The sequence below is a fragment of the Copadichromis virginalis genome, linkage group LG22 (assembly GCF_057382275.1).
Source record: "Copadichromis virginalis isolate Kocher_CV1m ecotype Utaka linkage group LG22, C_Virginalis_male_GT1.1, whole genome shotgun sequence".
Lineage (NCBI taxonomy): Eukaryota > Metazoa > Chordata > Actinopteri > Cichliformes > Cichlidae > Copadichromis > Copadichromis virginalis.
In genome coordinates this window covers 23,401,154-23,414,654 of record NC_140638.1, presented here as the reverse complement: position 1 = coordinate 23,414,654, position 13,501 = coordinate 23,401,154, and the positions used below count along the sequence as shown (strand labels likewise).

Below are 13,501 nucleotides of genomic sequence, written 5' to 3'. Positions count from 1 at the left end.
GCATGTAAATAAACTCCCATGCGTCCTAAGCTGCATACGCTCAGCATCTTTTAATAATCTTGCACTACCGAGGCAAAAAGTTGCAACCATTCAGCACTACTAGACTGCGCACATCAGATTCTAAATTGCTCAAGGGCAGTATTTGCAACTGACAGGTCAGTTGCTTTTGCGATGTCATAGCTTTGTGCCTGGGGGAAAAGATAGCAAGAACTGTGAGAAGCATTCAGGGATGTCTAACATTTTAACATTATGAGTTGGTCTATTTTTTTCTAAAGTCTTAGGAATAATAATTCAACATTATCGACAGTTCAGTATGACAGAGTGCACGAACCTCAGTTTCTCTATTGAAAGTCTTGTGTTAGATCAAGGTACAGCCTCTAAAGTTAAAAACAAAAAAGCCAACAGAAGTTGCAAACAAGTTCCTCTTGTGGCTGGCTAAAAAAATGGACTGAAATCTCCACAGACTTACGTGTTTAAATGCTCAACTTTGTAGCATTATACATAAACCCAATAAAAAAACAAAACAAAAAGAAAAAAAGAACAACTTTTGTCTTTTTTTATATTGTTCTGCTTTGTGTCAACTTGTACCTCAACATGATAGTGTGTGGTGGGGTTTTTTTGTCCATCCAGCTGGATGGTGACGCTGTAGGCTGACAAGTGCTTCAACTCCTGCAGCTATAGCCAGTTAGTGATTGCTATTGTATTCTTAATCCACTAATTCGATAACTGAAGTGAACCATTTGGTGCTCTTTTAGTGAATTTTCTGACTAATTTGACTTGCTGATAGTATGAACCATCCAACAATTCTAAGCTTCACTTCTGCTGAATGACGTTCTAGTATTTTACTAGTTATAATAACAGATGTGTGTCTGTGCGTTGCTATTAGTGTTAGCTGTTAGCATAGCAACCCACCCTTTTCTTTCTTTTTTTTTCTTTTTAGTTCTGGTTGCTTCTGAGCCCAAAACCAACATGGTGGCAAGTGCGTCCAAAAACGGCGGGCAACGCCACAGTTGCTACAGTACCGTGCAAAAGTCTTGAATGATCCCTCGGTTTGCTTCCATTTTGATCTAAAACAGCCAGACTTTCTGGTAGTTTTTAAGTGGTCTTGACCAATATTTCTCCAGGTTTTCTGAAAGTTTTCCTTTGGACGTTGGCTGTTTCCTCCCTCATCTTCAGTCTATTTCACTTGTTAAGCTACTTAACACTGACCTATAAATATTCGAGCATAAAAAAGACAGCTAACTCAAGCCACTGTATGAACAATATATATTTTTTAGCACCTTATTACTAGCAACCTGTAGCAAAACACATACCCATTTTTGTAGCTGAAAAAGGTAAAAAAAAAAAAAAAAAAAAAAATAGCACCATTTGAGATGCATAAAATAGCTCAGTTCCCAAATAGCTATTAGCCAAAAAAATTGTCATATCTCGGCATAGTGTGTTGTGTGTAGTAATAATAATAATAATAATCTAGGGAAACTGGACAAGCTGGTCAAAAGAGCAGGGTCAGGAGAGGAGCAGATGACAAGAGAGGTACAACAAGTATCTACATTTCTATCAGTAAAATATGGCGCTGTCATGGTTTGAGACTGTATTTCAACCAGTGGTGTTGAAATACACCACTGGAACAAACAGAACAAAACAGAACAAAAAGACACCAAACAACTGCACGGAGTCACTCAATACACCTCAACACAAGGGTTGACAATGATGACCACATGATACCACGCTTTTTTTTTGAAAAGCAATTTAATTCAGTTTAACATTCCCCTTGGGTTATTTTGTGGAAAACTAAAGTCTGACCACAGCTTCACAGAGTTCCAGATATAAAAAAAACAAAACCAAAAAAATGATAAAATAACAGATAAAGCCCCAAAATACAGTAACATGTAGCACTGCAAAAGCACTTTGTGAGGCTTTTTCAGAATATGTTGTTATCCTTATGTGATTGTGAGGGTTTGGTGGTTGTGCTTGGATTACAGTACCTGTGGTAAATGGGCCCAATTGCTGCTCATGTTTTCTGCTTCTTCTTAAATCTGGGCAGAGTGAAGCACACAGATGGCTTTTGCCGCTACTTTGAAGTACAAAATGGAAGGAAATGTTTTAAAGTGGTTGCATTTCCAAACATAATGGCATTAAAAGAGGACACAAAATGAACTTTACCAACATAATTACAAAATCCAATGTGTCTTCTGTGTAAAAGTATTTTTTTATAAATAAGCTGTTTTTTCTGCACACATCATTCCATTTTGAAAGCTTATCGACCTTAAAAAAAATCCCTTTTTTTGGCACTTTTTATTGCTGGATAACCATTGACAATAAAAAAAGACAAGGGGCTAGCCATACTTTTTATCAAAACATTTGAAAGTGTATAAAAAGCCACCATATATATATATAAAAAATAAATATATACAAAACAGTCAATCCATCAGATACTCCTTGAATGTAAGTTTTTGACATCTGTTTCTATAGAACTGGAAAACATTTCCAGGGGATTTTCTCTTAAAAGTCAAATTCAAATATGTTTCTTCACACCTCAAGCACAGGGACAGGATATTAGAAATGCATGGGATGCACTCAGAATGGGATTGTGTCAGAAAGGAACAGAGATATGAGAGATGGCAGCAGTGCTAACATAATTGTGTGTATTCTCTTCCTACAGATTTATACAAACAAAAGGTAGAAAAAAGAGTAGAAAAAAAAAGAAAAACAACAGCCGAGACCAGAATCTTAAAGAAAAGAAGAAGAAGAAACTGCAGTTTGTGATTCTTGTCACCTCTCCTGGGTTGTTTTAAAATATACAAAAGGAATAAAACACAGCGAGGAAAATGTAAAAAAATGAGCCAAGACCAAAAATAAGAGCAGGAAATAAAAGCAACAAATTGGCTTTCGTGGGGGAACAACAATGATGCAATAAAAATGTGCTGCCGGTGTATCTTTGCAGGTCTCAGTTCCAGCGAGGCCCTTAGAAAGAAATCGCAGATGTTTGCTCAGAACTATAGAAGAAATCGGTGAGGGTAAATCTAGCTATTCAACAACAAAGGCAGTGCCTATATTCCATCTTGTGGTCAGACTTAATAACTTTGGGTCACGGTGTTTGGCTTTCTTTCTTCTCCTTGTAGTCTTTTTGCTTCAGCCCCCCTGCCCCTTTCCTCCATCCCCTGTAGCCCTTTACCAGGGGCCCTTGACAGATGGGCCCTTGGGGCTGTATTCTACTGGATGGCTCATACAGTCTGCGGGATTACAGCGGCCATCTTTTCCTTTGGAACCCTGTTGTCCAGGAGGGCCTGGGATCCCAGGGACACCCTGCTGGCCAACGGGACCAGGGGGTCCCATCTTACCATAGCCTGGGGGGCCTGGAACACCTTCAGCATGAAAGGAAAAACAGAGAATATATTCATCATGTCAACACCTCACAGGCTGTTATACAAGCTGAGCAAAGAACATAACTGCCCAGGAGCACAAAACACCCCAGATTTTACCCCGTCTCCTTAAAAAATGTAGATTGGTTTACTAAAGATATTTTTAAAGATACTTAAACTGGTTTATAGAAAAACAACAAATTGACAGTACTGTAAAAAGAAGTGCCAGCGAGATAGCATTAGAGTGGCATCAGCTTTGTCAGTAATAGCAAAAACATGAGTTCCTAAATGCAACGCTATCCCCCTTTAAAGATTTATTGGACGTATAATATTAGAATATAAAATCCGTAAGTACAACACTTCCAAAATAAAAAAGCGTGGATACAAGACGAATGAATTTAATCATCAGTAATGTCATCAAATATCATCTGCACGCCATATCAGAAAAATATACAAAACAAGCACACAACACGAAGCATCATCTCGAACAGATGACGTTATTTCCGTGCCAGTTGTCGGGGGAACTTGAATTAAACATGAACGGATATTAAACTCCCACTTTGATCACTTCATGAGTAGCACGGCATCTTTTTCAGCCCATGCTCAACGTCCTGCTCCATGTAATGTGAGCACAGATGCTAATTTGCTAATTTACACCATGCTAAGTGAACTCCATCATGATTAGGGATTCTCAGATGCGAATTTGGCTTGAAAGAATCAGACTGGTGATTTTAATTAAGGCCATTTAAGAACGATGAAAAATTACCTCATCGTGCTGGCAATTTACTAATCAACAGCAAGTTCTAAGGAATTAGCAGCCTTTATGCTATTTCATCCAGTAGAATAAACATAAAGCGTGCGCAGATGGAAATGCTGTCACACAATGTGAGCAAAGGAAGAAAGAAATCTAATGAGGCAAATAGCTGCCACTGAACTATACGATGAATGATGAATGAGTGGGGTATATTACCCGGTGCTCCAGGAGGGCCTACATCTCCCATCTCTCCAACACCCTTGTCTCCTTTTTCTCCAGACGGTCCTCGTGGTCCTAGGGCAAGAAAGTAACACATGACCATATGGCAACAAAGCTGCTTACTGTCTGCTTATGATAACGTGACATTACTGTCACCCTCACCTGGGAGTCCTTGTCCTCCTGGCCGGCCTTGTCGGCCAATCTGTCCTGGAAGACCGGGGGCACCTGGGGTTCCGGGACTACCAGGAGTTCCATCTTTCCCTGGAGGCCCAGGCCGACCCGGGGACGCCACCATCTCTACTGGCATCTGCATGCGAGACATGTAATAGGCCATTCTCTCTGGGGAGAAGAAGAAAACATTGTGAATAAAAGAAGTCCACAGAGGAAGGAGCAGCTGTTTCCCAAAGGACAAATAGAACCATTCTTGAAACACAGATATGCATCTCGTGAGATAATACTACTCTAGTGTACAAAGTGGTTTTTTGCCCACTAAATATTCACACAAAGTGCATTTGCACATGTCCTTACCGTCAAAGATCTTAATGACCTGTTGGCGAATGAAGTTCTTGACTTCATCGTAATTGACAACAGCCTGTTTGAGAAGACAGACAGAGAGGGGGAAAAAACCCCAAAACAAAAACCAGACGAGCACACATTAATCAAGGTAGATAATTAAAAAATTCATTATTTACAAGAACAGATGGAGCTAGCGAGCGCCTGTGGCCAGTCTCCTCATTTTTCTCACAACCAGCCTGGTTATAGCATGATTTGGAGCTGATTAAATGTTGGAGGAAAGACAAAAAAATCAAACCAAAAACAAAAGTGCAATGAAGCTGCATCTCACGTCATTTCCTGGCGATCCTGGAAGACCAGGGGGGCCGGGGGCACCTGCTGAGCCTGGACTTCCCCTTTCCCCTCTGGGGCCGACTGGGCCAATCATGGGCTGTGCATCCTTGGAACTATATGCTCCTCCACCAGGGGGCCCTGGCCTACCTCTTTCTCCTGGAGGACCCCTCTGGCCAGGAGTCCCTGCCTCACCCTGAGACACAGAGACAAATAAAGGTTATGCACGTCTTTTTACACCTTTATTTAATATTCACTATGTTGATATGCATGATGGATGTTCTATAACTGTACTGTCCTTTTATTTTACCAAGAGTAATGTGATAAGGACTGTTACCAACTCAATAGCATCAAAATATACAGAACTGTGTGATCTTATCACGATGGAGCCATTAATTTTATTTTATTTTTATTTTCACTCTTTAAACCCAACCTTCCAAAGGAGTGTTTCCTTTCCTGTTAAGTACCTGGAAGTTAGGCAAAGTTAAGCCACTCCACGAGAGTGGAGCTTATACGACGAGAGTCTTGAAAGGTTCACTGTACTTGCAATGTAACATATGGAAATATTGTTTGTTTTGCCACAGAAATGCCAAGAAATTATGTGGTACTCAAATATTACTTGTGAAGTACTTAAAATTATTTACATATTAAAATTTACTGACTTGTTACCCTTTTATTCCAGTGTACTTACCTAATATCATTACCTAACATTGTAATTTCAAAATAAAATACATTGAAAATCCATTTAGAAACACAGGAAATACACCCTTAGTTGCAGGCCTTACTGTAACGTGTTACTTGCTATCTATATACAGTATTCATTAAGAATATAACGATCCATCCGTCCATTCGCTTCTGCTTATCCTTTTCAGGGTCGCGGGGGGCGCTGGAGCCTATCCCAGCTGTCATTGGGCGAGAGGCAGGGTACACCCTGGACAGGTCGCCAGTCTGTCTCAGGGCTAACACACAGAGACAGACAACATTCGCGCTCACATTCACTCCCACATTCACACCTACAGGCAATTTAGATTGATCAATTAACCTATTCCCACTAACTGCATGTCTTTGGACTGTGGGAGGAAGCCGGAGTATCCAAGGAAAACCCACTCAAACACTGAGAGAACATGCAAATGCCAAACAGAAAGACCACAGCCTGATGGTGGAATTGAACTCAGGACCTCCTTTCTGTGCGGCAACAGTGCTAACCACCGTTCCACCGTGCTGCTGAATATAACTATTTCGCCAATTTAGGAAGCCTACTGTACAAATACAGACAATATTAATAACTGAATTAAGCCCTGTAAGACAGCTTTTGACTACATCTATATCACTTTCCACACTGTGGTGCTCAGCACTCAGGTTGTGTAAATACACTCAAAAACAGGCCCACTACATTAGTGACAGTGATTTATCGAGGACAAAGCAGCCCATAATGGACGTCTAATGTTTACACATCAGCGGCAGACAGGCGGCTCTTGAAACAGAGAGGAGCGAGAAGAATAGAAGAGTCCGTTCTTGTCTTTCTCCTCTGTTCTCCTTTTCTGTGCGGCTAAAAACCCTGACAATGCCGTCCTGTCAGCGTGACAAATAGCCTCATCTAGCATCTCCCCTCATGCTTAATAGCATTATCCCAGCGGCAGAAGAATAACTTTATCACTGTACCCACCTACTGTAAAGCCTGCGTCTCAGGCTACATCCAACAGGCTCAGTACTGCAGCTACAGAAGGTTAGCGGGCAGCCATCTGCCAGTTTGGAGAAGGGTGAAGTGAAGGGAGAAGGAATGAGAGTTTCAGCAGAGGGGTCGGAGGGTTAGTGATCTGATGACTGTGTTAAGTGCGAGTGCTGACTGAGCAGAGATGTGGGAGGGGGGCAGCGAGCATGTTCAGCACTGTAGTGTGCCGGTATTAGTCTCCGTGGGCTAAAGGGAACAGGAAAAGGGTGGATCTCACTGCGTTCAGATGGTCCGCAGAGGAGACGGATGGCTGAGCTTCACCTTGAGGAGGCACACACACACAAACACACACATTTCTAGAATACTGCACTGAAGAGTCGTCTCTTACCTTTTGCCCTGACTGCCCATTGTCCCCTGGCACACCTGCCACTCCCTGTCAAAAGAAAACAAAACAGAAAAACAAGTATCAATCAAGGAAAGAAATATGCGCAACATAATCTGTCAGTCTGCCTCCATTATACTTTAAAAAGAGGGCCAACACCACACCCAGACATTACTCACATCTTTTCCAGGAGAACCATCGCTTCCTGGCTCACCCTGAAGACAGGGTCAAAGCAAGGGAAAAAAAAACAATTTAAGTGGGAAATGTTGGCAGTCTGAATTATGTTTAATTAAATGTAGATAGGGTCATTTTAGAAAAGTACCAACCATAGGCCCCGGGTGCCCCGGTGGCCCTGGAGATCCTGGCATCCCTGGGAGACCCCTCTCTCCATCCTGGCCCTTATCTCCTTTTATACCCTAGTTAACCAGGGAGAAAAAAATGGAGAAGATTCTCTTCTATTATTTGCATGTTTGGCAGCAGGACAGAATTTCAATAGTGCCTCATTTCCACTTCCCTCACGCAGGCATACGCCAACAATACAGACCCACCAACACATAACGTTCCCACTTTCTACTGACGCATTAATTAACAGTTGTGGAAAATAAGATACTACTCTACTTTATGTTTTTTTACTTCTCTTTTCTGCAGTTATTTTCCACGATCACAGTCAGTGTAAATATTACTCGCTTTGCTCACTTGTTTATATTTGTCTGACTATACTGTTGACCCATTCTCCTGTATGGGATTGTTAAAGATGCATTTATTCACACTCAATCATTCAGCTCTTGTTTAACTAAATAGTTATCATGATATTTGAGAGATTCTCTCTCTCACCACTCCTGATGGGCCTGGAGGTCCTGGAGGTCCAGATGGACCTGTAGAGCCCTGATGAGGAAAGCAAATAGATTTGTGACGTCTAGCTTGTTAACACACTGAAATATTGCAATATGATGAATGTATATGTTTGACATAGAAGTGAACTTACAAGGTGGCCCGGAGGTCCAGGTCTCCCCTGAGGTCCTGGCGTACCTGGATCACCCTGGAAAGGCCACAAACTGACTGTGATGTATGCCAACTCGCGCTTTCAGCTTCCATGCATAGATTACTGATGTGCTTTATAATCAAGTTGGAGGAAAGATGTAAAGCAAAATAGTCACCTCATGTCCCGGTCTGCCAGGTGGCCCTGGTGGACCTGTGGGTCCGGCTTCACCCTGCAGGGATAAGAAACTTATGAATATGAACTAAAGGAAGCACGATAAGAATGCAGGACTCTGATTTTGGGAGATTCAAAAGAATAAGTTAGCAAACCAACAAAAAACTCCCCAAAAAACAGACTTTCATTGTAATGATCAGCTTGATAAAAACAATTTGGTTTCATGCAGAAGAAAGATGGTGTAAATGTGGCAGACACGGTAAAGCAGCGAGTCGCTGGCTAACCTTCTGTCCGGGAAAGCCAACGTGGCCGGTTTTCCCTTTGAATCCCTGAGGAGAGACATCAAAGAGAATGAGATTGGTACAGTATAAAAATTCACAAAGTCAAAGCAGCCAAAAGAAGAGACAGGCATGTCTTTGAAAATCCTGAACACCTGCTCTTGGGTAGAACACAAACTGTGATATGGTGAGAGAGGAATAAAAAAAAAAGGAGAACTGGAGGGAGACAGACAGCTAGTCATGTCTCCAGTGGAGCGAAGCTGCGCTGCTATACAAGACAGAAAGTTAGGGAGATCTTAGGAGGAGGTACGAAGGTTAGAGGTTTTAGATTTGGTTACATTACGAGTAACATCTACATCCTTAACAAGAGTCGGTAAAGACTGCTGCTCCAACATGGCTGAGGGGAAGCAAAATATCGCGAGTCACGCTGTCAGTTAATTTCCATAGGGCAAACCCAGAGCAACTTGGTCACTTTATTAGGTACATCTGTTCCAATCACATGATAGAAACTCAGTGCATTTAAAGTTCAAACCGAGCACGACTGAACGTGGCGCGGTTATTGGTGCCAGACAGGCTGGCCCTGCGTATTTCAAAAACTGCTGATCTTCTTGGATTTTCACCCACACAACCATCTCTAGCGTTTACAGAGAACGGTTGAAAGAAAAGAGAAAATAATCAGTGAGCGGCAAAAATGCTTGGTTGATGCCAGAGGTCAGAGATGAACGGTCAGAGAGCGTGATTGGAAGGCAACAGTAACGAGAAGAAAAAAAGCAAAACAAAAAAACTTGTTACAACCAAGGCTTGCAGGAGGACATCTCTGAAAGCACAACACTGAAACAGATCGGTTACACTGGCTGCCACTCCTGTCAGCTAAGAACAGGAAACCGAGTCTATAATTCACACAGGCTCACCAAATTTGGACAATAGAAGAAGACAGTCATGACATTTGTTTGTTAGGGTCGAAATTTGGCAAAAACAAAATAAAAGCATTGATCCATCCTGTCTTATAACGGTGGTTCAGTGGTGGGAGATATTTTCTTGGTAAACTCCGGAGCTCTTAGCACCCCAACTGAGCATCTTTTAAACACCACAGCCTGATAATTGTTGATCACATCTATCCTTTAAAGACCACAGTGTGCCTACTGTATCTTCTGATGGCTGCTTATATGCTGAAGAAATAATTAGATTAATTTCTGATGTTAACGCTGAGAGGAAAAAGGCATTTACATTTACAGCATCACTTAATGAGCACTTGTGCACTTAGATATTGCTGCTGACACAGCTTAGCTGACGACTTTAACTCACTAAATCACCTACTGCTAATTTGCTAATTAGCAGTAGCCTATTGAACTTTTCTCTCTCCGTTGTCCTTTAAGGGGGGACACTGCACACGCTGTCTGGTACCTGCTAAGCACACTGAGATGACTTATGACTTGATGTGAACTGAATTAAGGAAACAATATTCCAGGTAGTTTTGGGATATAGTCAGTTCGAGTACGGACAAAATAAAACATACTGTGGAAAATGCACGTGTGTGGAAAAAAGACATAAAACACAACCATTAACTTCAAGCGATGTTACCAGGATGGATATTCTATCTGTATAAAAATGAATCTCAAGGTAACATTTTATAGTAAATAGTAAATTGAAGGGTTTTTTAATGTTAAACAATATAATTGTAATCCAATTACAATCCATGAAAGAGTGTACCAGTAAGGAGGGCAATTCATGAATAACTGATGGGTCATAAATTACAATCTTTCTTATTAAAAAATGAAAGCCACATAAATTTGAACATTAATAATGAGCCAGCCTTAATTCTCTGCACAGTTACATTAAAGAATTCATTCTCTGCAACTGTTTCAGTGTTTTAAATCTGAACAACCAAGATCAAGTTGATGCAAGATTTTATTAATAACAACATGATTTTTGTACAATATGAAAAGATACTGTTCATTCTGATTAGAGGAGGGAATACTCACGGGCATTCCCCGGGGTCCTGCTGGGCCTGGAGGCCCTGTTTCTCCCTGATGAGAAAAAAATAAAAAGAGCCAGTGCCAAAGATCAGCTATTACAGCCACATCTTTACTCATCACTGCTTTTTTTTTCATTATATACTGTGTGTTTGTGTGTACGTTGCATGTGTGGGCAGACCACCCATCTGATTCATGCATGTGACCTACCCGCAGTCCTGGTTTCCCATCTTTTCCGTCAATTCCGTCAATGCCACGGGGCCCCTTTTAATATTGCAAGATAAGAGAGGACAGATAAGTACTCATAACAGCATAGAGTTCACAGGTAGGTCAGAAAGGGTCATACTTAGATTATAGAGTGCAAAAAATAAAAAAGAAATAATGCACATACCATCAACCCTGGCGACCCGGTTGAACCGGGTGGTCCACTTGATCCTTGAGGGCCTTGAGTGCCGTCGTTGCCCTAGAAGTAGAGATTTTCAGTCCAATTTGAAGTGCGAACAAAAACTGAAACAGCTAAATGTGTGTTTTGTACTCACTTTTTCCCCTTTGAGCCCAGGAAGCCCTTCCCTTCCAGTTTTGCCGGCAGGACCTGGTGGTCCCTAAATTCACACACAGTGATACAGAAAGTCTCAACAGTAACATCAAGAACAAATGGCTGCTTTAGTGGACTGAAAGCATTTACATACAGGTGGTCCTGGGAAGCCTGGTTGTCCTTGGAAGCCCTTAAAATATAAAGAGAAACACACTGGTAATCGGTAGTACTGGATCTGTCTGTTAGGTCTATGTGTCTTTGTGTTTTATAGTGCATACCTGATCCCCCTTAGCACCAGCAGGCCCTGCTGGTCCACTGTCTCCTTTAATGCCCTACAGACGCACAATGTTCACCCAGTTATTAAACTTAGAAATCATAAATGAAAAAGCCGGATCCTAAATATTGACAAGCTAAATTTACGATGAAATGCTGACCGGCAATCCAGCTTGTCCTTGATATCCAGGGTTACCAGGAGGCCCCTGCAAAAGGGAGGAAAGTTTTAGCCCAAATATATCCAACACAAGCATCCAGGACAGTGTTGATGCAATCCCTTACTGATTCTCCTTTTAGGCCAGCAGTTCCTGGGCTTCCACGTTCGCCCTTGAGTCCCTGATAAATAAATAAAGGCAGAAAATTAGTGTCTGCTGACATGTCAGTATCACCCCCCAGCTGTCAGGATGATGTCAGTGCTACCGTTTCTTCATAATCAAGCAGGCAGAGTGACTTACAGGCAGTCCAGGAGGGCCCATGGTTCCTGGGTACCCAGGCGTCCCTGAAGGACCCTAAAGTAGAGATCACAGAATCAATCAAATATGGACAGCACTTATTTTTTCTCCATGCTATAATATGAGACAGAATGATTGTGTGATACTTGCCTGATCACCCTTCATTCCCGGGAGGCCATCTGACCCTCGCTCACCCTGTTGACCCTGAATGTGACAGGAGGGAAGAAGGATTAGAAAATGAAGAAGAGGATGTGATATGTACGTCTGCGAGAGAGGCTCCCCTGGCAGAAATAAAAGTGACAGGGTAAGTCAATATCAAAGAGTGGAAAAGGCTAACTAGCTTGGATCACATCCCCATGAGACTCCCTATTTGATTTTGTCCTCAGCTCTATACCTCCATGAGGCTTTAGCTCTGAGGTGGTGACACCCGGGAGAAAATCATTATAAATACATATATAAAGAGATTTCTTTGGAACTTTTTAAAATTTACTCAACATATTATCCAGACACTTGCCTTTAAATCCCATCCTCCATGTTTCAGGTGGAAATTTGAACTTACAAAAGCTTTTAGACACCAGCTGTAGCACATTAAAAAAACAAACAAATAGCTGACACCAGCAACAATAAAATGACATGTTATGAACAACAGGAAATCATAGAAAAGCTATATTTCGTTATCTGTTGACATTTGAAATCAAAGTATTTCTTGGTCGTTTTATTCTCTATCAGTACAGGTTTACATGACTCGCAATAATCTATTCAAAATAATGACATTCAGACTGATATACTAGCCGATATTAGCGATTTGCTAATATCAATATCAATATCAAGACTGACAAATAAAAATTAAAAAGTAAAGACAAACTAAACACTCTTCAACCATGGTATTAGTTATGATGTTGCATATTTTGTCCACCAGAGGTTACTCTCCACCTTCCCTGTATGTATGGTTGGAACGTCACAAACACAACAACCAGCTGATGCCAGTTGCGCATAAAGGAGTAATCCACAACTTGTTGTGACAGTAAAACAAGATTATTTAGAAAATTCATGTTAAAAATATCAGCCGATATATCGATTTGAAATGATCTAATATCGGTATTGATCTTAAAAACCATTTATCAGTTGGGCTCTAAAAATAACCCATATTTATCTTATAGCTTGTGCAGCCCACTAAGCTCATTTTCCATCAGAAACAAGTTCTATTAGTATTTCTTTCTTTAAGCTAACTTTCTTTTGATTGGCTACCCTATATGTGGGGTCGAGCTGTGGGGTCAAGCTGCATGCCTGAGACGACCGCCTCTTTGACATCACACAGATCCAACAGAAGACTCCAGAGTCTCAAGTCGGTACTTTTGCCTCAGTGTGATTCATGAATACACACTGCTCTCATTACTTACTGTACATTTAATATGAGAGAACTTATGATCGGTTATTACACAGTGTCTGACAGTTCGCCAGCTGGGATTTCCTTTACCTTGGCAAAATAGACAGTTTGTAAAGCAAATGGTCAGAAATGAGAGAAAACTACCTCCCAATTAGGCAACTGCCTGATTACCTTTAGTTTATACGCTGATCGTGTTTACCGCTGTTCATAATCTACAC

General features: G+C 41.2%; 1 protein-coding gene across 3 annotated transcripts in view; it reads right to left on the bottom strand.

Annotated features, from left to right (window-relative positions):
- Nucleotides 1-1,419: 1,419 nt before the first annotated feature.
- col16a1 (collagen, type XVI, alpha 1) overlaps nucleotides 1,420-13,501 on the bottom strand; it is an 86,173-nt gene continuing 74,091 nt past the window's right edge. For all 3 annotated transcript variants that reach the window (XM_085445372.1, XM_085445374.1, XM_085445373.1), the window contains 22 exons: nucleotides 12,047-12,100; nucleotides 11,900-11,953; nucleotides 11,727-11,780; nucleotides 11,606-11,650; nucleotides 11,450-11,503; nucleotides 11,326-11,361; nucleotides 11,176-11,238; nucleotides 11,028-11,099; nucleotides 10,847-10,900; nucleotides 10,646-10,690; nucleotides 8,670-8,714; nucleotides 8,390-8,443; nucleotides 8,218-8,271; nucleotides 8,067-8,117; nucleotides 7,559-7,648; nucleotides 7,412-7,447; nucleotides 7,239-7,283; nucleotides 5,180-5,374; nucleotides 4,864-4,927; nucleotides 4,498-4,674; nucleotides 4,333-4,410; nucleotides 1,420-3,365 (listed from right to left, as the gene is read on the bottom strand). In XM_085445372.1, coding sequence (XP_085301498.1) covers nucleotides 3,172-3,365; nucleotides 4,333-4,410; nucleotides 4,498-4,674; nucleotides 4,864-4,927; nucleotides 5,180-5,374; nucleotides 7,239-7,283; nucleotides 7,412-7,447; nucleotides 7,559-7,648; nucleotides 8,067-8,117; nucleotides 8,218-8,271; nucleotides 8,390-8,443; nucleotides 8,670-8,714; nucleotides 10,646-10,690; nucleotides 10,847-10,900; nucleotides 11,028-11,099; nucleotides 11,176-11,238; nucleotides 11,326-11,361; nucleotides 11,450-11,503; nucleotides 11,606-11,650; nucleotides 11,727-11,780; nucleotides 11,900-11,953; nucleotides 12,047-12,100 — 1,614 coding nt within the window. In that variant the 3' untranslated portion in view covers nucleotides 1,420-3,171. The remainder of the gene's footprint in view (nucleotides 3,366-4,332; nucleotides 4,411-4,497; nucleotides 4,675-4,863; nucleotides 4,928-5,179; nucleotides 5,375-7,238; nucleotides 7,284-7,411; nucleotides 7,448-7,558; nucleotides 7,649-8,066; nucleotides 8,118-8,217; nucleotides 8,272-8,389; nucleotides 8,444-8,669; nucleotides 8,715-10,645; nucleotides 10,691-10,846; nucleotides 10,901-11,027; nucleotides 11,100-11,175; nucleotides 11,239-11,325; nucleotides 11,362-11,449; nucleotides 11,504-11,605; nucleotides 11,651-11,726; nucleotides 11,781-11,899; nucleotides 11,954-12,046; nucleotides 12,101-13,501) is intronic.